At 39.3% G+C, this 21,858-nt stretch overlaps 1 protein-coding gene across 1 annotated transcript; it reads left to right on the forward strand.

The window, feature by feature from the left end:
• On the forward strand, positions 18,998 to 19,719 carry LOC109226219. Its single transcript, XM_019391016.1, has 2 exons — positions 18,998 to 19,404; positions 19,493 to 19,719. The coding sequence occupies exons 1-2, from the start codon at positions 19,066 to 19,068 to the stop codon at positions 19,514 to 19,516; spliced, it is 363 nt and encodes a 120-aa protein (XP_019246561.1). The 5' UTR covers positions 18,998 to 19,065; the 3' UTR covers positions 19,517 to 19,719.

Below are 21,858 nucleotides of genomic sequence, written 5' to 3' on the forward strand. Positions count from 1 at the left end.
CTGAAAGAACCCTGGGGACTTGAGTACCCACTGGAAAAACCTTGGATGGCTGGTGGGCGGTATGAACTCTCTCTGGTATGGCGCTGAAATAGGGGCGCGCTGGAGCACCTCAAGGAGGTGGTGGTGCTGAATATGGGGGCCTGCTAGGCTGACCCCTCCCAAACTGACCTCTGCCCCTAGTCGGGGCACCTCTAAACTCACCGGAGAAACGGTCCCTCTTGTTCTGCTGTATTTTCTCTCTACCCCTCTAACGGTAGACCTCAATCCTCCAAGCAATCTCCACTACCAGTTGATAAGAAGTCCCCATCTCAACCTTTAGGGCCATGTTGGCCTTAATATCGGAGTGCAACCCCTGAAAATGTGGCTGGGTCTGCTGGAAATAAACCAACTTGGGTCATAGAATCCATGAACCGCAGCATACGGCCCATGACCTCCTGAAAGCCCGGTGCTGTCATGAAATCCGCCGGGGTATGCTCTGCTGTGGGCACCTCCCTAGCTTCTTATTAATGGGATCCCCCACTGGATCCACCGGCAGTGCAACTGGGGCAGCTCTGGGACGCCCTCGCCCCCATTCTGGCCCCGACGCTTACTTAATTCAAATTTAAAACAATCGATAAATAATGAATTTATAAGGTAATTGAAACGGGAATGACTAAAGGAAATTATAATTATAGGAATACAACCCAAAAATAATAGTCTATCAATGTGTGTGTTAGGATCTAGTGTCACAAGTATGGGGGCAACTAGTAGAATCTACAAAAATATAACTATCCTACTGCCTGAAATAGAATAGACAGTAATAACAAAAGGAGAGACTCCGGCATGCTGCTGAACGGCTCAGAAGGGGGCAGCTCACAGTGGGGTCTCGATCAGGTATCAGGAATGCGCGTCGGATGGGTAGCTAGATGAACCTGCCTCAGATCATGTACTATTAAGTATAGAAGCGTAGTATGAGAACATAAACAATATGTACCCAGTAAGTATCCAGTCTAACCTCGAAGAAGTAGTAAGGAGGGGTCGACTTGACACCTACTAGGGTCAATAATAATATGGTTTAAGTGTTACGCTAAGCATGAATAATAACGACAGTTTAAGAACAAGGAGAAATAAGATATTCTTTCATAAACAACATGTCAATTTCAGTCATATCATGTAACAACTTACATTTCAAGAATTTAAGTAGTGTAAATCATGGGAAGTTCCAAATAAATAACATGCGCACATTGTGCCAAGGTCGTACGGCCCGGTCCAATATAATATTAAACTGTATACTGCCAGAGGGCCGAATGACGCGAACCATAGATGCATCCATTTACTACCGAGGCGCTCGGCTTGATCCACAAATAATAATTTATTTTCAAGGAAGCACACATTGCCCATTTACAGTCAAGTAATTCATAGAAAATTCTTAAGTAAGTGAGTATATCTGTCTATATTTGATTTACCAATTTTAAGCATGACTTAAGTGATCTTAGCATCAACTAAGGACGCAAGCATTGCAAGTATAGTATGATACGGGTCCTAAACTACCCGGACCATTAGCATAATAATAGCTACGTACGGACTCTCGTCACCACGTACGTACGTATCCCCCCACAGATAGTTACATACGTTTATTTAATTCAACTATGGGGTTAATTACCTCTTACAAGGCAAGAAAGGAGACTTACCTTGCCCCAAAGCTTACTTCCAAATTCAAGAATGCGCTCAAACCCTCAAATCGGAGCCGAATGATCCAAAACTATTCAAATAGGCTAAGAGCTAGTCAATATATGCTCAAGAGTTCATATTCTAACTATTAAAATAATTTTCCAACTCTAAATGCAAGGTTCCTAAAATTCATCCCTAGGCCCACGTGCCCGGACTCCAGAAGTTTTCGAAGAAAGTTATTACCCATAGCCTTAGGATCAAGAATCTATGTTTTATACTACATTCCATAACAATTTTCGTGGATAAATTTATTTTTATCAAAACCCTAGGTTTTCCTCTAAACCCATAATTTCCACTAATTTACATGTGGTAATCCACCCATAAACTTTGTATTAAGCTCACATTAAGTAGAAATTACTTACCTCGCAAAGCTAGGTTGAAATCTCCCCTTTTGAAGCTCCCAAATCGCCCAAGAATGAGGTGAAATTAGTCAAAAATGACAAACTCCCGTATTAAATGAACGCTACCGTGGTCTCGCTTCTGCGGATGATTGTCCGCTTCTGCAGAAATAGGCCTGGCCAGCTGGGGCCGCATCTGCGCAAGGGTGACCGCTCTTGTGATTCCGCTTCTGCGGAACCTGGGCTCCTTCCCTTGGGCCGCTTCTGTGATGTGCCGGAGAATTTCGGCACATTTCAATACAAATTGCTTAGATTTTAGCTTGTTTTTAATGCAATTATCTCCTTTACTTATGCAATTTTAGTGTTTTTGCATTACATGAGGTCTAAGAACCCAAGAGCATGGAAATAAAAGCAAAAAGCCACAAAAAGACAAGAAAAGAGAAAAAAGGCATCGCAATTGTGGACATGCTATCGCAAAACCCACATGCGAACCGCAGATCTTACACCAAAATCGCAGACCAAAACAGATTGCTGGGCAAAATTCAACGTCAAAAATATGGTCCCATCTGCGATCGCATAACCTGTTTGCGAGCCGCAGAATTGACCGCAAACCAAACATGAGGTCTACTGAAGGAAGAAAATGCGATGCAAAATGCGGTCGCATTTCTACAATGCGGACCGCAAACCATAAATGCGGTGAAGGCCTGGAAACTAGGGTTTCAATTTGCGATGGCAATGTCAAGACTGCAGACCGCATGTCTGCTATGCCACAGAAATGCGGTCGCATATTCAACCTGAAGGGGCATTTCTGTCCTATTTTTGTCCCGATTTTTGGTCCACTATAAATAGATTTATTAGGTTTTTGTGGGCTCATCTTGTCGGAATTTGGGAGCTAGAATACAAGACTTTAATATTCTTCACTTTTGGAAGCTTTTGGTTGAAGAATCTTTCACTTTGTAAGCTTTATGACATTAAATATTCTCTTCATTTTGTATTTTAGCATGAGTAGCTAACTTTAAATACTAAGGTTGTGGACCCTAAATGGGTGTAATGTTAATGGGTTTTTACCATTGAATATATATATATATAATGGTTGGTTGATGTTTATTTACTCCTCATTCTTCATTTATTGTTGGTGTCTGCAAACATTAACAAGTGTCTTTAAATTGTTGCTTTGCTTGGGAAAGTGGGTTAGAATTTGGTAGGAGTGAATATCAAAGACTCAAGGCGTTAACCCTTGTTTAATAGAATCGCTTAGGAATAAGTGGATTTTATTTGGCATATATTGATTGTTTTTAATTGCAACTCTTTTATATTTGGAAAAATTATAAAGAGGAAATACTACCCAACTATTGGAAAATATTGGATGGTCAATTAGAAATCATTGGCACATCATAAATGACCTTCCATTAGAAATATATCACATTAACACCGGTAGCATTACATTTCATTGAAGGGGACACAACCTTGGTATCTTTAATCCAATTAATTACATTCTAAATCTCAACATTAGTCATTTCTCCAAATCACAATTACACCATACTCTTGTTACAATTAACCGGATAGAATTAAGATTTAAGTCGAGTGATACACTAATCAAGTAGCTTTTCACACCTATTCCCTGTGGGATTCGACCCCAACCTTGTTGGGTTATTATATTTTACACCGACCGCCTTACACTATTTATTAAAGTGTAATTTGAGCATATCAATCTGCGATGCTTCATTCGCAACTGCAGTCTTGCACCTATGGCTGGCCAACCGCAAGTACGGTTATGACAGCAACTGGAGCTTCATCTCCATCTCAAATTTTCAACTTAGTTCGAGCCTTGTCCGTTTGATGCTCGGGGCCCTCGAGACCCCGCCCGAACATACCAAAAAGTTTGGAATAATAAAACGGACTCGCTCGAACCCTCGAAACGCCCGAACAACATTAAACCTAAGAATCACACCCTAAAACCAATTGAATCAAACTTATGAACTTCAAGTTCTACAATCTACTTCCAATATGCCGAAACGTACTTATATTACTCGAATGATACCAAATTTTGCGTGCAAGTCTTAAATGACATTATGGAACTATTCCCGGTCTCAGAATTCCGTTCAGACCTCGATATCACAAAAACCCGCTACAAACCAAATTTTAAAGAACTTTAAAATCCTTAAGGAATCAACTTTCACAATTAGCCGCCAAACGATCTCGGGTCATCCAAAATCCGATCTGGACATACACCCAAGTTTGAAATCATCTTACGAATCTATTGGAATCTTCAAATCCCGATTCTGAGGTCGTTTACCCAAAATGTTGACCGAAGTCAAAATTGGCCTTTTAAGCCAACCTTAAGGAACCAAGTGTTCCGATTTCAACCCAAACTCTTCCAAATCCCGAACCAACCATCCCCCGAAAGTTATAAATCAGTAAAAGCAAGTATAGGAAGTCTTATTTAGGGGAACGAGGTTCTAGAAAGCTAAATGACTATTTGGGTCGTTACAGGATATCTGCTCTGCATCTCCCGCTCGGTCTCCCTGGTGGCCTCCTCCACAGGATGACCTCTCCACTGCACCTTCATTGAAGCTATGACCTTTGACCTCAACTTTCAAACCTGCTGATACAAAATAGCCACCAACTCCACATCATAAGTCATATCACCCTCCAACTGAACCGTGCTAAAATCCAAAACATGGGAAGGAGGATCGCCAACATACTTTGGAAGCATAGAACAGGAAATATCGAATGCACACTCGACAAGCTAGGTGGCAAGGCAAGCTTGTACGCCACCTCCTCTATCCTCTGAAGCACCTCAAAAGGCCCGATGAACCGAGGGCTCAACTTGACTCTCTTCCCAAACCTCATAACACCCTTCATGGGTGATACCTTCAGCAAAACCTTCTCCCCAACCATAAAAGACAAATCACAGACCTCCCAGTCCGCATAGCTCTTCTGCCTAGACTGCGTTGTGCGAAGCCGCTCCTGAATCAATTTCACCTTATCTAATGCATCTTGAGCCAATTCTGCGCCCAAAAGCCTAGCCTCACCCGGCTCAAACAAACCCACTGGAGATCTACATTGCCTCATATATAATGCCTCATACGGAGCCTGAATACTCGACTGACAACTGTTGTTATATGCAAACTCCGCGAGTGGCAGAAGTTGGTCCCATGAACCCCCAAAATCAATGACACAAAAGCGCAACATGACCTCTAATATCTGAATAGTGCGCTCGGACTGTCCATCCGTCTGAGGGTGAAAAACTGTGCTCAACTCAACCTGAGTACCCAACTCTCGCTGCACGGCCCTCCAAAACTGCAATGTAAACTGAGTACCTCTATCTGAAATGATGGAAAGTGGGACACCATGCAGGCGAACAATCTCTCGGATATAAACCTCAGCTAACTGCTCTGAAGAATAGGTAGTACACATAGGAATGAAGTGCGCGGACTTGGTCAGCTGATCCATAATCACCCAAATAACATCGAACTTCCTCAAAGTCCGTGGGAGCCCGACTACAAAATCCATGTCCGCTCCCACTTCCACTTTGGAATCTCCATCTGCTGAAGCAAGCCACCCAGTCTCTGATGCTCATATTTCACCTGCTAACAGTTGAGACACCTAGCTACAAGCCCAACTATATCTTTCTTAATTCTTATCCCCCAATAGTGCTGCCTCAAATCCAGATACATCTTCACGGCACCCGGATGGATGGAATACCGCGAACTATGGGCCTCCTCAAGAATCAGCTCTCGAAGCCCATCTACACTAGGCACACATATCCGGCCCTACATCCTCAATACCCCGTCATCATCAATAGTCACATCTTTGGCATCACCGTGCTGAACTCTGTCCTTGAGGACTAACAAATAAAGATCATCATACTGACGCTTTCTAACGCGATCAAATAGGGAAGACCGAGAAACCACACAAGCTAGGACCTGACTGGGCTCTGAAATATCCATATCTCATGAACCGATTGGCCAAGGCTTGAATATCAACTTCAAGAGGTCTCTTCCCAATAGGAAGGAATGCAAGACTACCCATACTCACTGCCTTTCTACTCAAGGCATCGACCACCACATTAGCCTTCCCCCGATGTTACAAGATGGTAATATCATAGTCCTTTAGTAGCTCCAACCATCTCCTTTGCCTCAAATTGAGGAGGCTGCGATGATTAGTAAACACCTCACAAGAGACACCATAGAGATAGTGTCTCCAAATCTTCAACGCGTGAACAATGGCAGCCAACTCCAAATCATGAACATGTTAGTTTGTCTCATGGGGCTTCAACTAATGAGAAGCATAAGCAATCACTCTGCCCTCATGCATCAACACACACCCAATGCTTACCCGAGAAGCATCACAATATACCGTATAAGAACCTGAAGCTGATGGCAGAACTAACACTGGAGTTGTGGTCAAGGCAGTCTTGAGCTTTTGAAAGCTCGCCTCACACTCATCCGACCACCTGAAAGGAGCACCCTTTTGGGTCAATTTGGTAGGGTGATGCAATAGATGAAAATCCCTACACGAACCGACGGTAGTAGCCAGCCAAACCAAGAAAGCTATGAATCTCTGTGGCTGAGGACGGTTTGCGCCAATTCTGGACTGCCTTTATCTTCTTCGGATCAACTTGAATACCCTCGCTGGACACCACGTGCCCCAAGAATGCCACTGAACTAAGACAAAATTCACACTTGGAGAACTTAGCATAGAGTTTCTCCTCTCTTAACCGCTGCAATATAACTCTCAAATGCTCAACGTGCTCCTCCTGGCTACGCGAGTATACCAGAATATCATCAATGAATACGATAACAAACGATTCAAGATAAAGCCAAAACACGTTGCTCGACAAATGCATGAACGTTGCTAGGACGTTGGTGAGCCCAAAAGACATCACAAGGAACTCATAATGACCATATCGGGTCCTGAAAGTTGTCTTAAGAATGTTCGAGTCCCTAATATTCAACTGGTGATACACTGAACTCAAGTTGATCTTGGAGAACACCCTCGCTTCCTGAAGCTGGTCAAATAAATCATCAATACGAGGCAAATGATACTTGTTCTTGATTGTGACTTTGTTCAACTACCTATAATCAATGCACATTCTCAAAGTGTCATCCTTCTTCTTCTCAAATAGAACAGGTGCACCCCAAGGTGACACACTAGGCCGAATAAACCCCTTATCAAGGAGTTCCTGAAGTTTCTCCTTCAATTCCTTTAACTCTGCTGGTGTCATACGATACGGTGGAATAGAGATGGGCTAAGTGTCCGACACCAAATCAATAACGAAGTCAATATCCCTGTCCGGTGGCATGCCTGGCAGGTCTGCAAGAAACACATTCGGAAAATCCCTCACCATAGGAACCGAATCAATGGTAGGAGTATCTGCACTGACATCCCTCACAAAGGCCAAAAGAAAGGCACCCCTTCCCAACCATTCGCTGGGCTTTCAAGAATGAAATCACTCTACTGGGAACATAGTCCAATGAATCTCGCGACACAATGCGTGGCAACCTCGGCATAGCCAACGTTACAGTCTTAGCATGACAATCTGGAACAGCATGACATGGAGACAACTAATCTTGCCTAATATCACATCAAAATCAACCATACTAAGCAGTAACAGATCTACTCGGGTCTCAAAACCCCCAATAGTCACCATACAAGACCGATATACGCAATCCGCAACAATAGTATTGCCCACAAAAGTAGATATATGAACAGATGAAACAAGAGACTCACGGGGCGTATCCATATAATGAGCAAAATATGATGACACATATGAAAAGGTGGAACCAAGATCAAATAATACAGAGGCATCCTTGTGGCAAACTGAGACAATACTTGTGATCACACATCTTAAGCAATAGCATCTGGTCTGGCAGGGAGCGCATAGAAACGGGCCTGACCACCACCTGATCGACCTTCCCCTTCTAGGGCGACCCCTAGCTAACTGACCTCCACCGCTAGCTGACTGGGCGAGTGGTGAAGTAACTGGTGCGGAAGTCGGTGGCTGACTCCTCTACTGAGGCGGACCCCCATGACGACGAGGACACTACCTCCACATATACCCAAACTCCCCACACTCAAAACAACCTCCTGCTGCTGGTGACGGGGATTGAAGGGAACCCCTAGCACCGGGATAACTGGTAGAAGAACCTAGCATGGAGGAGCCTAGAACTGATGGTGCACGGGACGAACTCTGGGCTGGGAAGGTACTAAGTGATGAATGGCCCTGATGAGAACTGTGAGAACCATGGCTCGATGATGCACCATGGTGAACTGGGCATGCTGACTGAGCATGTCTTAATGGACGGCCTCTACCGTGCTGGAACTGACCCCCATGAGGAGCACCACTGAATCCACCCTGTCCACGAGACCTCCTGGCCTCCCTTTTGACCCTCTCCTGACTATGAACCATCTCAATTTGTCGAGCAATGTCGACGGCCTCATCAAAAGTAGCAACAGACACTCTCTGTCTGGTCATAAGCAGTCGCAGCTGAAAAGTGAGGCCATCTATAAACCTCTTGATCCTCTCCATGTCTGTGGGAACCAACCAGATAGCATGACGGGCCAACTCCGAGAATCGCATCTCATACTGCGTCACAGACATATCACCCTGATGAAGCTGCTCAAACTGCCTACGTAGCTCCTCTCTGCGGGACTGAGGTACGAACTTCTCCAGAAAGATGACAGAGAACTGCTGCCAAGTATGGGGTGATGTGCCGACCGACCTACGCCTCTCGTAAGCCTCCCACCAACTGAATGCAGGCCCAAAGAACTGGAAGGTAGTGAATAAGACACCACTAGTCTCCAGAATGCTTGTTGTACGGAGTATCCTCTAACACTTATCCAAGAAACCCTGAGCATCCTTACCCTCTGCATCACTGAAAGATGGAGGCTGGAGTCTCCCAAACCTCTCCAATCTACGTTGCTCATCCTACGGCATAGCAGGACCCACATAGTCCTGAGTAGCTGCAACCGGCTGGGCTGGTGGTGCTCCCGGTGTCTAAAGTCCCTGAACAACCTGCTCTGGTATGCGGGCGGCGGGAGCCTGAGTGCCTCCCCCGGCTCGAGAAGTAGCTGCGGTTATAGAAACAGAGACCCAAGGCCAGTACACACTGATAAAATCTAAGCTAGGGCCCCTTGAAGACCGGGAATAACAATAGGCACAGTCGGTGCCTGAGCTGGTCCCACTAGTGCATCCACAACTAGGACCTGATCCTGAACTTGGGCAACTGGTGGATCTGCAGGTGCTGCCCTAGCTGTGCGGGCTACACCCCTAACTCTACCACGGCCTCGACCGCGACCTCGGCCTCCGCGGCCTCAACTGGTGGTACTAGTGGTTGTTCGTCCTTACTAGTAGCATGTGTCCTCACCATCTGTGAGAGAATAGAATAATAGAAGTTTAGTTGCTAGAATAAACAGAATTCGCACGATAAGAATTCAAGAATGTGGAATTTTCGTAAAGGTTCTTCAGCCTCTCGAAGATAAGTACAGACGTCTCCATATCGATCCGTGAGACTCTACTAAACCCACTCATGACTTGTGAGACCTATGTAACCTAGACTTTGATACCAACTTATCACGACCCAAACTAACTCTATCGTGATGGCGCTTATCGTGGTACTAGGCAAGCCGACACATTACCAAAACGAATCGATATTTTTCCTTTCAAAGATAGTTTCAAAGCTATTTAATATAAAAACTCCATAAGGATTAAAATCAAACAAAAGTGCGGAAAAGAAAGCCCGACATCGGGGTGTCACTAGTCATGAGCATCTACTACAATTTGTCTGATAACATCAAGACTAATATAGTCTGGAAAATAACTAAATACAACTAAAGGAAGATAAGAGGGAGAAGAGAAGGGCAGCGATCGCCAGACAGCTACCTTGCTATCCCCGAGAAAATCTGTAACTGGAATAGTAAACAGCCGCTACCGTGTCCAGATACGCCTGGATCTCCACACAAGGTGCAAGGAGTAACGTGAGTACGCCAACTCAGTAAGTAACAACAGTAAATAAAGACTGAGAAGTAGTGACGAGCAATAATGCAAGTAAAGTTCATCTGACAAAAACTCAGTAAAATACGACATGCTTTTAAAATCATAGTTTGAATCAAATCAGCCTGTTTAAATCCAGTTCCAGTAAAATTATTTGAAAACATCTTTCAACAATTTTTAAATAAAGGTTCAATGCATAAGTGAGTAAAATGATGGAATCATAAACATCCCCTCGGACAAACATCACTCGTATATAACCCATCGGGCAAACATCACCATCACTCATGCCTCCCAGTCACTCAGCACTCGGCACTCGCACTCAGTAGGTACCTGCGCTCACTGGGGGTGTGTACAGACTTCGGAGGGGCTCCTTCAGCACAAGCGCTATATCAAGCCAAATCATGGCATAAATTAATGAGGCCCTCGGCCATATATCAAACATGCTGCGGCGTGTAGCTCGATCCCATAAATATCCTCACAAATTAGGCCCTCGGCCTTACTCAGTAATAAACCTCACCAGCTCTCGGCTCTCAGAAAAACAAAGTTTTTATCCCAAACAACATTTTATATTATGAATCAAAAATAGAGCAATAGAGACTGAGTTATGCGGTAAATCAGTATAAACATGACTGAGTGTAGATTTCCAACCGAAAACAATGAGAGGATAACAAGAAAAGGCCTCTAAGGGTCCAAACAACACTGGCATAAGGCCTAAACATGGCATCCAGCTTGATTTACTTTCTAAAACACATAAGAACTTAGTTTCAACAAAATATTCAACTTTATAGTTGATACGGGATAGACCAAGTCACAATCCCCAACGGTGCACGCCTACACGGCCGTCACCTAGCATGTGCGTCACCTCAAAATAGTCACATGAGACAAAATCTGGGGTTCCATACCCTCAAGACTAGATTTACAATCGCTACATACCTCAAACCGATCAATTCTCTACTCCGCGATGCTCTTACCCCTCGACTCGGTCTCCAAATGCTCCGAATCTATTCACAATCAGTACAATACCATCAATATATACTAAAGGAATAATTTCCATAAGAAAACTACCAAATTAGACCAAGAACCCGAAATTAGCTCAAACCCTGCCCCAGGGCCCACGTCTCGAAATCTGACAAAAATTACAAACTTGAAAGCCTATTCACTCACGAGTCCATGCATACAAAATATATCAAAATCCAACTTCATTTGGTCCCTCAAATTCTCAAATCAAAGTCTCCAAAATTCCAAGCCCTAATCCCTTATTTTCACCCCTAATTTCCACTAATTAATTGATAAAACAATGAAAAAATATCATAGATAGGAGTATTAGAGTTCAAGCAACTTACCTCACTTGAAACCCTTGAATCTCCCTTCAAAATCACTCCAAAAGCTCACATACCGACTTGAAAATGGTGGAAATGAACCAAAATTCGCGAAGGGTTCTATTTATACTTTCTGCCCAGGCTTTTCATACCCATGGCCTAGCACCTGCGGTGCCGCTTCTGCGCCAAAACATCTGCATCTGCGAAAATCACTTAAGTCCTCAAAGCCGCACCTGAGCCCCAGGTTTCGCACCTGTGGGCTCGCAGATGCGACCAATCCTTTGCATATGCGGCTCCAGCCCTGGCCTTCCATTTCCGCATCAGCGGCTACCCAACCGCACTTGTGACCTAGCACCTGCGGCTCCCCCTCCACAGGTGAAGAAAACACCAGCAACTTCAGAAACCAACAGTAACAGCTATCTCCCAAAACCAAAAATCAATCCGTTAACCACCCGAAACACACCCCAGGCCCTAGGGACCTCAACCAAACATACCAACAAGTTATATATCAACATACGAACTTAGTCGAACCTTCGGAACATTCAAAGCAACATCAAAGTACCAAATTACCCTCGTATTCAAGCCTAAGAAATTTTAAACTTCCAAATTCCGCAAATGACACCGAAACCTATCAAATCACCTCTGAATAACCTAAAATTTTGCACATACGTCATAAATGACACCACAAACCTACTCCAACTTCCGAAATTCTATTCCGACCCCGATATCAAATTTCCTCTACGACCAAAATTGCCAAATTTTTAACTTTCATCAATTCAAGCCTAATTCCATCACGGACCTCCAAATAACATACCGGACGCGCTCGTAAATGCAAAATCACCTAACGGAGCTAACGGAATCATCAGAATTCAACCGAGATCGTTTACTAATAAGTCAACATCCGGTTGATTTTTCTAACTCAAGCTTTTCATAAAAAGACTAAGTGTCTCATTCCACTCCAAAACCACTCCGGGCCCGAACCAACCAACACGATACGATAAAATACAGTTGAAGAACACAAAAAGAAGCAGAAATGAGGAAATGAGGCTATAACTCATGAAACGACTGGTTGGGTCGTTACATCATTGTTGTTGTTGAATTAATTATTTTATTGGCTTAATTGTATATGAATTAATTATTTTATATAATTACAGTAAGAAATTTAAAATGCATATTTAATTGCTTTGCTTTGATACAATTTTACGTGCTTCAAGTACTTTCCATGAATGTATTTTTTATTTTTCTCTTTGCTGATGGTATAATAAAATATGTTCATCACGTTAAGCGTCTAAATACTACTTATATGGATTTGTTTTCAATTAGTACAATTTATATAAGGTAAAATGCTAATCGGTTTTAAAGTCCTACATATTAGAACTTTAATCTAGTTTAATAAGGAAAGATCTGATAAATAAAATTTGAGTTGATTCTAAATTCCTAAATATTAGGAAAGTAACTTAAATTATAATTTTATCCAATAAAAATTTATTTTTAAAGGGTGAAAAAAGCAAACGACATTTCGCGAAGGGCCTTCGTGCTTTTAATATAATATAGATAGACTTGTTTCTATTAGTATATATATAGTAATATTTTTTAATAACTTACTTTCTCTCATCTTATTACTATCTTGAAATTACTTCCTCTCAACTGCCGTTAATTTCCCCGGCCGTGAAATCAAGACTCAATTCATAAGAAGATTCTTTCACCACCGTAAAACCCACCTGTCATTATTCCACAGTTGTCAAATCAAGACTCAATTCAAACAAAAATCTTTCACCACCGTAAAATCCACCTGTTATTAGCGCCGTTAATTTCCCCAGCCGTCAAATCAAGATTCAATTCAAAAAAAGATTCCTTCACCGTGATCAAACTCACCACCGGTATTTCAAGTTTTAGCTGACTCTATTTTCTAGTTTGTATTGAGCAAACTTTCTTCGAATATTGAGAAGATTAAGAAGAATATACGACTTCGTTTTATGCGCCACCCAAATGTGAAGCGTGCGGTGATCTTGAATGATCATCGAAACCTCTTTAATCTTGACGTAGGTAGGGACAACAGAAACGCCTGGGGCTACCGGCTGCACTGGTATGACCTCTGAAACCTTGTCAACCTGAACCCGCTGCTCTCAGGTGCGGGTGGCTGGAGTCTGTGCTCCTCCAACCTGAGATGTGGCAGGAGCAAATGGATCGATCATGCCTGAGCTAAAGTACCGAACATGCTCAAAAACTGGGCGAAGGTCTCCTGAAGAGCTGGTGCAGTAACAGGCGTCTTAGGTGCATGCGCTCAAACTGGAGCTACTGGTGGCTCCTCTGTAGCAACTTGTGCGGGTGCTCTAGCTGCACCACTTGGATGTCCTCGGCTTCTACCCCCGCCCCGGCCTCTCGCGGCTCCAGCAAAATTGAATCTACATATGGGTACTCTTGCCTAAACTATTTCCAAAGACACAAGTATGTATTGCTCCCATATCACAATAGTCGCCCAAAGGACCATTAATCTCATTTATGTAGCATATGTCTTTGTAAAGCAAAATAGAATGTTAAATTGCTAACAATGTCTAGAGAGGTCAAAGTATTATTTTTTTTCGAAAAAAAAAAAATTCATATTAAAAAGTTGATGTGTTTGATTAAATTTTCAATTGAGCACAAATATACAAAAATTTAATGTTGCGTTTTTTACATTTACACATAATAATAATAATATTATAGTAAAGGTTAATTTATATTAATAGGATATTAGCCATTTAATACCAATATATTACCTTGGATATTGATGCAAAAAATATTATGTACTAATATGAAGATTTGAGAAATTTAATTTAAAATTCTAAGATATTTATACTATTAAAAAAAAAAGATGTTTTTCTCTTTTAATAAAGATTCCATGTTTTTTCTTCATTATTATCTAAGTGGAAAAAATAATAAATATATTATTCCTCAAATTTGGGGGCCTAAAGGGGATTCAAAATCAAAAGGGATTTTGGCTTATGTACAAAAACAAACAAAACAAATAAGAGATTTTTACATACTTGCTCCTTTTTTAAAAAATATTCTCATAAATGATTGTAAGCTTTGTTTATTTCAAAAAGAGCACATTTTTTTATTTTCTAGCACTTTCACGTTAATAACTCCATTAACTAAGGGATCCCTCTACATTAATATATTTTTTACTATATTTTCTTTTCCCTCAGTCTTCCAAAATTTCTTTTTTCTCTTCCATAAATAACACTGACCCGAATATATCAAAGATTCTGAAAGAAGAATATCTCAAAATATTGCCCTCTGCAAAATGAGAATTTTAGTAATTTTTTTTTTCTTTTTTGAGTTTTAAACTTTTTTCTGGGGAAGCACCCTTCTCCCTGAATCCGCCCCTGTAATCATCTACCATTAATTAGGCTGAGTGAGTGAGAGTTGGCTTTCATTATACTTTGGAGCTTCAACAAAGGATAAATTTATAAAATCCGAATGTATAAGTACGAATTGATGTAGGGGCAATTACTAGTCAGGTACCCAACCTGTTGCTCACTGTTTCTGGTTTATAATTTTTATAACTGCTGTATTTGAATAGCTGCCATAAGACCTCACGTATGACATTTTAACAATCTGTTGCAAGCTTTATCTATTATTTAATATAATACCTGTTCAGCTAGATCACCATAATTTGTGTTGGCTTTTTAAAGAAATGTTACTAGTTTGTTCTAGGGCTGTGCATCGCTCAGATCAGATTGGATCTAGCACAATTAGAATTGTAAATTCAGATTTAGGATTTAGCACATTCCACATAGGCAATTCATAAAAGTAGACCACATAGATTAATTTACATGTAGTGATAATATCTAAATAGTGTAATACTCCCTCTGTTTCAATTTATGTGAACCTATTTCCTTTTTAGCATTGGAGGGAGTACTTAATATAGTCAGTACTTAAATTTATAAGTTTAATCATTAAAAATCCAGCTATCTGCGAAGACTTCAAATTTCTGTTTTATCGAACACAATATTATATATTGGCAAGTCATACGTTAAAATAGCACGGTCTAGCCAGTTTTCGGATTGGTCATTCAAAAAATAGCCAGCTTTTGCCAAGTCATTGAAAATAGTCACTATTTTGCTGCAACAGAGACCAGTCCAGCATAATATACTGAAGTTCGGTGCACCTGTGTATGAACTTCCAGCATATTATGCTGGACCGGTATACTTTGCTTGCTCCAGTATAATATACTGGAGACTGGAGCACCAGTGCTCCAAACTCCAGTATATTATGCTGGACCGGTATATTATACTGGAACTCCAGCATATTATGCTGGAGTATTTTTCCGGATTTTGAACAGTGTTTTCGTTCAGATTTATCTTTACATGAAAAGTGGCTAAATTTCGATTACTTTTGAAATTGTGGCTATTTTTGAATGACCACTTGTAAATCTAGCTATTTTTTAATTTCTCCCAAGTCATACGGAAGATCTTCGAAGACTTTGTTGAGAGTGATGGATTATAATAAACAGCAGAAGTAATCCCAGTATCAAAATCACATGTAATCTAGACAACTAGCATAAACGGGATTTCACGGGTTACCTCTTGAAGCGTGAACAAAACTCATTTATCACGTGAGCCTCCAATTCCACAGCAACTCAATAAATTCTCACCACCCGCACGATCACGATCTCCGAACGTTCCAGGGTCTTCTATTGTGTAATTACCCAAATAATATCCGAAATAGCAATTTTGTGTGGGCAAAATTTTTAGGAAAATAGGCTGAAAATTCCGGCCCCCTTTTTCCCTTTTCATCTAGGTGGAAAACCTTATGTATTTATAACACAAGTTTTAAGGCTTAATTAAAATCCTTTTTCAAAACCTACTGGGTTTTCTTTTTCACCGGAAAAAGAATTCCTTTATTTGCTATTATTCAGGCACACTAGGGACCACAGAATTTAATTAACAAGGCTCCAGTTATGGACTAATTTTCGAAATTAATATCTACCATAATTAATTACGAATTGTTCCACTAAAAATTCGTAATTGTGCTCCTTATTCAATTTTGAAATTCATCCATTAAATCTTATGTAATTCCCTATGTTAAGATTTAGATACTAATCAATTAAATTAAATTATTGACGATTTAATTTATTAATTATTTCCTTTAAACTTTCGCTTAACTTATTTCATGCGTCGGATACAAAATCCACCACCGAGTTTACACATGAAAACTTATAAGCTTTCATAAAGGTGTATCATCAATCTCTAAACCGAGACATGGGTTCCATCAACTAACTATTACTTTGCCAATGTACATTATTATTGTCCAATTTACCAGGTATATTGACCCACGAAAGAATCTCGCCTTTTAATAAATCAAAACAATAATAATATACACAGCTAATAATAATTATATCAACATTAAGAGTATAAATACATTTAATGGCTAGAGAGTTTATTTTATTAAGTCAGTATAAAATACTTATCTCTACTTGGTCCGTTCAATATATATAAAATGTACTAGCACAAAAAGTTAGAATTAAACCATTCCCATAATCAGATAAATTATATTTAATCTTGTGCTACAATCATTCCTGATGGTTTGTCCAATTCCATCATTACATTGTGAACTCAAACCTTATACTTATAAAAATCGATGATTTAATCTTCCGTGTATAAGCTAAACTCTATACACTAAATCATCTACTATATAAGCAAAGGACACAGACTAATATATCATCTATTTAAAACTTTATTGAAGTTGAATAAACAATTATATCATAATAAATAATACAACAAACCAAATTCATGATTAATAATATATATCCCAACAGAGAGGAAAAGTTATCATCCTCTGATCGATTCTAGCTATATAGTGCCTCTCTCGGTTTCATTTCATAAATACAATTCAAAATTTCTTTAATTTTAAACATTCAATTTGTTACAAGTTTGTGCAAGTTCCATGGGATATTTTCGTATCTGTCAAAGTCCTTTTCTAATTAACAACTTCAGATCTGATGAAGGACCGCCATATAATAGAATAATAAATTTAACAACAAATGATTAAATATACCCTTGTACTATAAGAAAAGGTTTAAATATAACCTTCGTTATATTTTAGGTTCAAATATACCACTGTCGTAATATTATTCAGTGGCGAATCCAGACTTTTAGACAAACGGATTTAAACATATACTGAAGTCCTAAAAAATAATCGCCTTAACAAACAAACACGATTTACCTAGTGCTCTTTACTTTGGTTCTAACAAAACCTTAAAGAAAATTTGCCTGTAGCTCTAAGAAATTTTTGCAAGCCATACTGTTTTCAAATATATATATGCCTTTAAAATTTAATAAGTTACTAAACTTCAGAAAATTTAACAAATTATACTGTAACAAATATAAGTTTGGTCTATATTAAAATACTAAATTCTATTTATTTATTAATTTTAATTTAACTTGCATTAGCTGTTAGCAACAAAATAAACAGAAAAAGAGCTAAGCTAAATTAATAATTTCATATAGAAAATTCCATAACTATGTAAAAAGACTAAACTAAAATAAGCATTAAAAGAAGACGAAGAAGAAGCGTAAGCTAATAACAAGGAGGACCAGCCAAGCTGTCAGCATCTCGACCAATTGAAACAAAATACCAAAAAGTAATGCACTTGAGGGCTCGAACACGCGACCAATAGCAGAAGCTGACCCCGCGCAAACCATCCGACCAAGGCACAACTTTGTTTAAGCGGGTTCAACTGCTCATTCTTATAGCATATTTGCTCTTGAAAAAATAATTCCCACAGGAAAATAGTGAAAAATATTTACTAAGCGGGTTCAGTTGAACCCTCTTAAACCTATGTGGGTCCGGCCCTGATATTATTGGTTCAAATATACCCCTTTAATTTCCGTTAAGTTTGTCCAAAGTGCCTATCCAATCTTACGTGTCACTGACATTTGATGAGCTGGATGCCACATGGTATGCTACCTCAGTACCCTAATCCATATATAAAATATTAAAATTTAAAATATAATATTTTTTATGATAGTGGTAATGGTGGCAATAGCGTGGTGGAAGAGAAGAAAATTTTAGTGGTGGAAACAAATTAGAAGGAAGGGATAAAATGGGTTAGAGGCGCTGAGGTGACAAACCACGTGGCATTCATCTGGCGCTGAGGTGGCAAGCCATGTGGGGTATATTTGGCCTTTTTCCGTAAATTTAATTTGAAAAAAGTAGGTCAACCCTCGGGAAGAATGGGTTGGAATTAAAATGATTCTAGTCTATTCTATCGTAATAAATACTCCCTCCGTTTCAATTTATGTGAACCTATTTCCTTTTTGATCCGTTACAAAAAGAATGATCCCTTTCTAAATTTGAAAACAATTTAGCTTAAACTTACAATTATATCCTTAATGAAAAGCTATTATAACCACACATACTATGGGTCCCATTTGAACTTATTTAGGACAACAAATTTTAAAAAAATTTATTTTTTCTTAAATTTTTTGCCCAGTCAAATAAATTCACATCAATTGGAAGAGAGGGAGTAGTAGATAAGGAACACAAAAAGATAAGACTTTTGTCAGTTTTGCCGCCAAGAATACGTGTACAATATCATCGCTAGCCAGCCTAGCATGTACAGTATTACAGAATATAGTATATATAATTTCTCACAGCTATCATCTTAAGAATAATTCCTCTAGAGAAAGGGAGAAATTAAGAATTTGAGTAAATGGGAAATATATTTGCAGTGATAAAACCAATAATTCATGGTGTATTGAAAGCTGTTGGAATGACATCCCAAATGGTGGAAATAGAACCAGGAACTACTATGCATTTTTGGGTTCCAACTGAAACCATTCATTACCATAACCCAAACAACAAATTACTAAACAAACCTAAGCCTGCTGTTGTATTTATTCATGGATTTGTTTCCAATGGAATTTTGACTTGGCTTTTTCAAGTGCTTTCCTTAAGAATTTCAGGTGCTGATTTTGCTATCTACGTCCCTGACCTACTTTTCTTTGGAGATTCCTTTACTGATCGTCCCGAACGGTCAACGAGTTTTCAGGTATTAAATCATGTGATCATTTCATCGGAAAGTTAAACTACAGTTGTTTTTTAATTTTCTTTTTCTTGGAACAAATATGTGAAATTAGGCAGAATGTTTAGTGGTATACTAGCTTAGTTAAAATTAGAAATGACCTTATTCGAGATAAGGTGTGTGTGGCCCTTGTGAAGGATAAGATGCGGGAGGCAAGACTTAGATGGTTCGGGATTGTGAAGAGGAGAGACACTGATCCTCCGGTGAGGAGGTGTGAGAAGCCGGCGTAGGAGGGCAACACAGAGGTAGAGGTAGGCCGAAGAAGTATTTGGGGGAGGAGGGGGATGATTAGGCAAATATGGCGTTGCTCGAGCAGTAAGCGCAGTATTAGTCCGCGAAGATAAAGGTACGCAATCTCCGATCTATTATTAGCAAAACTCTCATTGACGCCGCAACGAGGTACCCTCACCTCGAAAAATTAGCCTTGGCGTTGGTTATAGCTTCACGGAAGCTTAGACCATATTTTTAATGCCACCCCATATCGGTGGTAACGACCTTTCCCCTATGAGGTATCCTGCATAAACCCGATCTATCGGGGAGATTGGCCAAATGGGCCATAGAATTGAGCGAGCATGNTGCAAACCTTTTGAAGGTGATCTAAAAATTCACGTGAAATTTTTTGAGACTTAAATCTAAAATCTCTTTGTGTGTAGATACCACGTGGAATAAGGTGACCTGCTCGTTTAAAAAATTAAGTTGATAAATAACATACTTTTAATTACTTAATTATATACAAGGCTACATTGTTGTAAAATTATGTAAGCTACGTGATTCTGTATGATGGTCAATGACATGCATGTAAGTACTGTTCTCTTTTTAAATTGACTACAGTATAATTTCTTTAATTAATTTCTTTAAATTGACTATAATATAATCACAAAATGGTGCATTTCTCCTAAGGTTCTGTACTTTTTTCAACTCTCTAAGATGAAATATTTTATTCATTTTCAATGCCGTAAGAGACCGTAAGATTTCAGGCATCTGCTTTTTCCGCTGCGACATAGAAATCAAAGTGTGACTCTCAATAAATATTGAGCCACTCTATTTTAAAATCTCAACCAGAGGCGGAGCCATAGTTTAAAGTTACTAGGTTCGGGATTTTAACATTTTTTATGTTAGTGGATTCTAAAGTAAGAATTTGTAATATTCAATGAATTTTTTAAGATAAATATATGATTTGGACTAAAGTTGGCCGAACCCGGTGTTGAAGCTCTAACTCCGCCCCTAATCTCAACCGTTATGTCTAAAAATTGTATCAAGTCATATGTGAACAAATAAATTTAAACGAAGGGAAGTGGTAAAAGCAACCCTAAAAGATTAAAATTCAAGAGTCAAGTCAAAATTGGATGTCAAAAAAAATGTCTGGACAAATAACTTTATTTGGTGTATAAAAATAAAAATAACATAAAAACATAAAATAACTGAATGGAAAAATTTTGAGTCTCATCAACATGTAAGAACGACTATTATAATAAGGAATAGAAAACGAAAGAAGGACGAAAAAATGTTGGATACGAGTTGGTGTAAACATTTGGTGCAGGTAAGTTTTTACCGTCGATATATTATTCCTATATATCTTTTGATATTTCCTTGGGATAGTGTATATAAATTACTTGCGTACAAATTCTTTATATTAATTAGCAGTATTTATAATCTAAATTTGCATTTTTATACCATGATTTTAGTAACAAAATACTATAAAAGCAGGTTATGTTTGCCAACAGAAAGGAGAAAACCGAACTTCTTGAAGCTTTAGTAGTTAGTGACAAAGACGCTACTATTATCCCGAAATATTCCCAGGTATTTCCAACCTTCTCTTCGTCTTGTTTTTGTTACGCACACAACGACCAGATTGAGAAGAAATCATCTAAGTTCTTTAATTTTTTTGTCTATTTAATATTTGAATATTGATCTTTCGTGGTTTTCATCTTTTTTTTTATTGACCTCAAACCATTCCGTTATTCATTTTCTCTCTCCAATTTTGGATTCTTAGAGAACATTACTGGAAAAGACTTCTTGAATGCAGGTAAATTGCCCAAAAATCAGAGTTGATAAGTCAATTTCATACCGAATAAATAAAATATCAGTTTTTAGCCAATTACCTAGTAAAGGGATGTTGAAAGACTTTCAAGGGGGAAAACGATTAAAAAAAAAGGAAGTAACCTAGATATTGATAATAGTGTTCTTTGAGTCTATACAAACTTCCAAAACTCGGGCAATACTTTACTACGTAATAACTTTGTTTACTCTTTCACGCAGAGGATTTACCTTTTATGTGGAGACGACGACAAGATTTTTAATATGGCAATGTCCGATAACATGAAACAGTAAGTTCCTAGCTGCAGAGCAATTTTGGAATTCAAAATTAATGCTTTTATTGGCCAAAATCTATCGAATATCTAATTTTGGGTACAATAATGA

Source organism: Nicotiana attenuata, chromosome 1 (genome assembly GCF_001879085.1).
Source record: "Nicotiana attenuata strain UT chromosome 1, NIATTr2, whole genome shotgun sequence".
In the NCBI taxonomy this organism is placed as follows: Eukaryota; Viridiplantae; Streptophyta; class Magnoliopsida; order Solanales; family Solanaceae; genus Nicotiana; species Nicotiana attenuata.

Excerpts from the sequence above, each read along its gene's own strand:
- LOC109226219 (XM_019391016.1), top strand. The coding sequence starts at position 19,066 with ATGGGAAATATATTTGCAGTGATAAAACCAATAATTCATGGTGTATTG. Across the intron at positions 19,405-19,492 it reads AACGGTCAACGAGTTTTCAG|GCAGAATGTTTAGTGGTATA; the intron begins GTATTAAATCAT and ends ATGTGAAATTAG.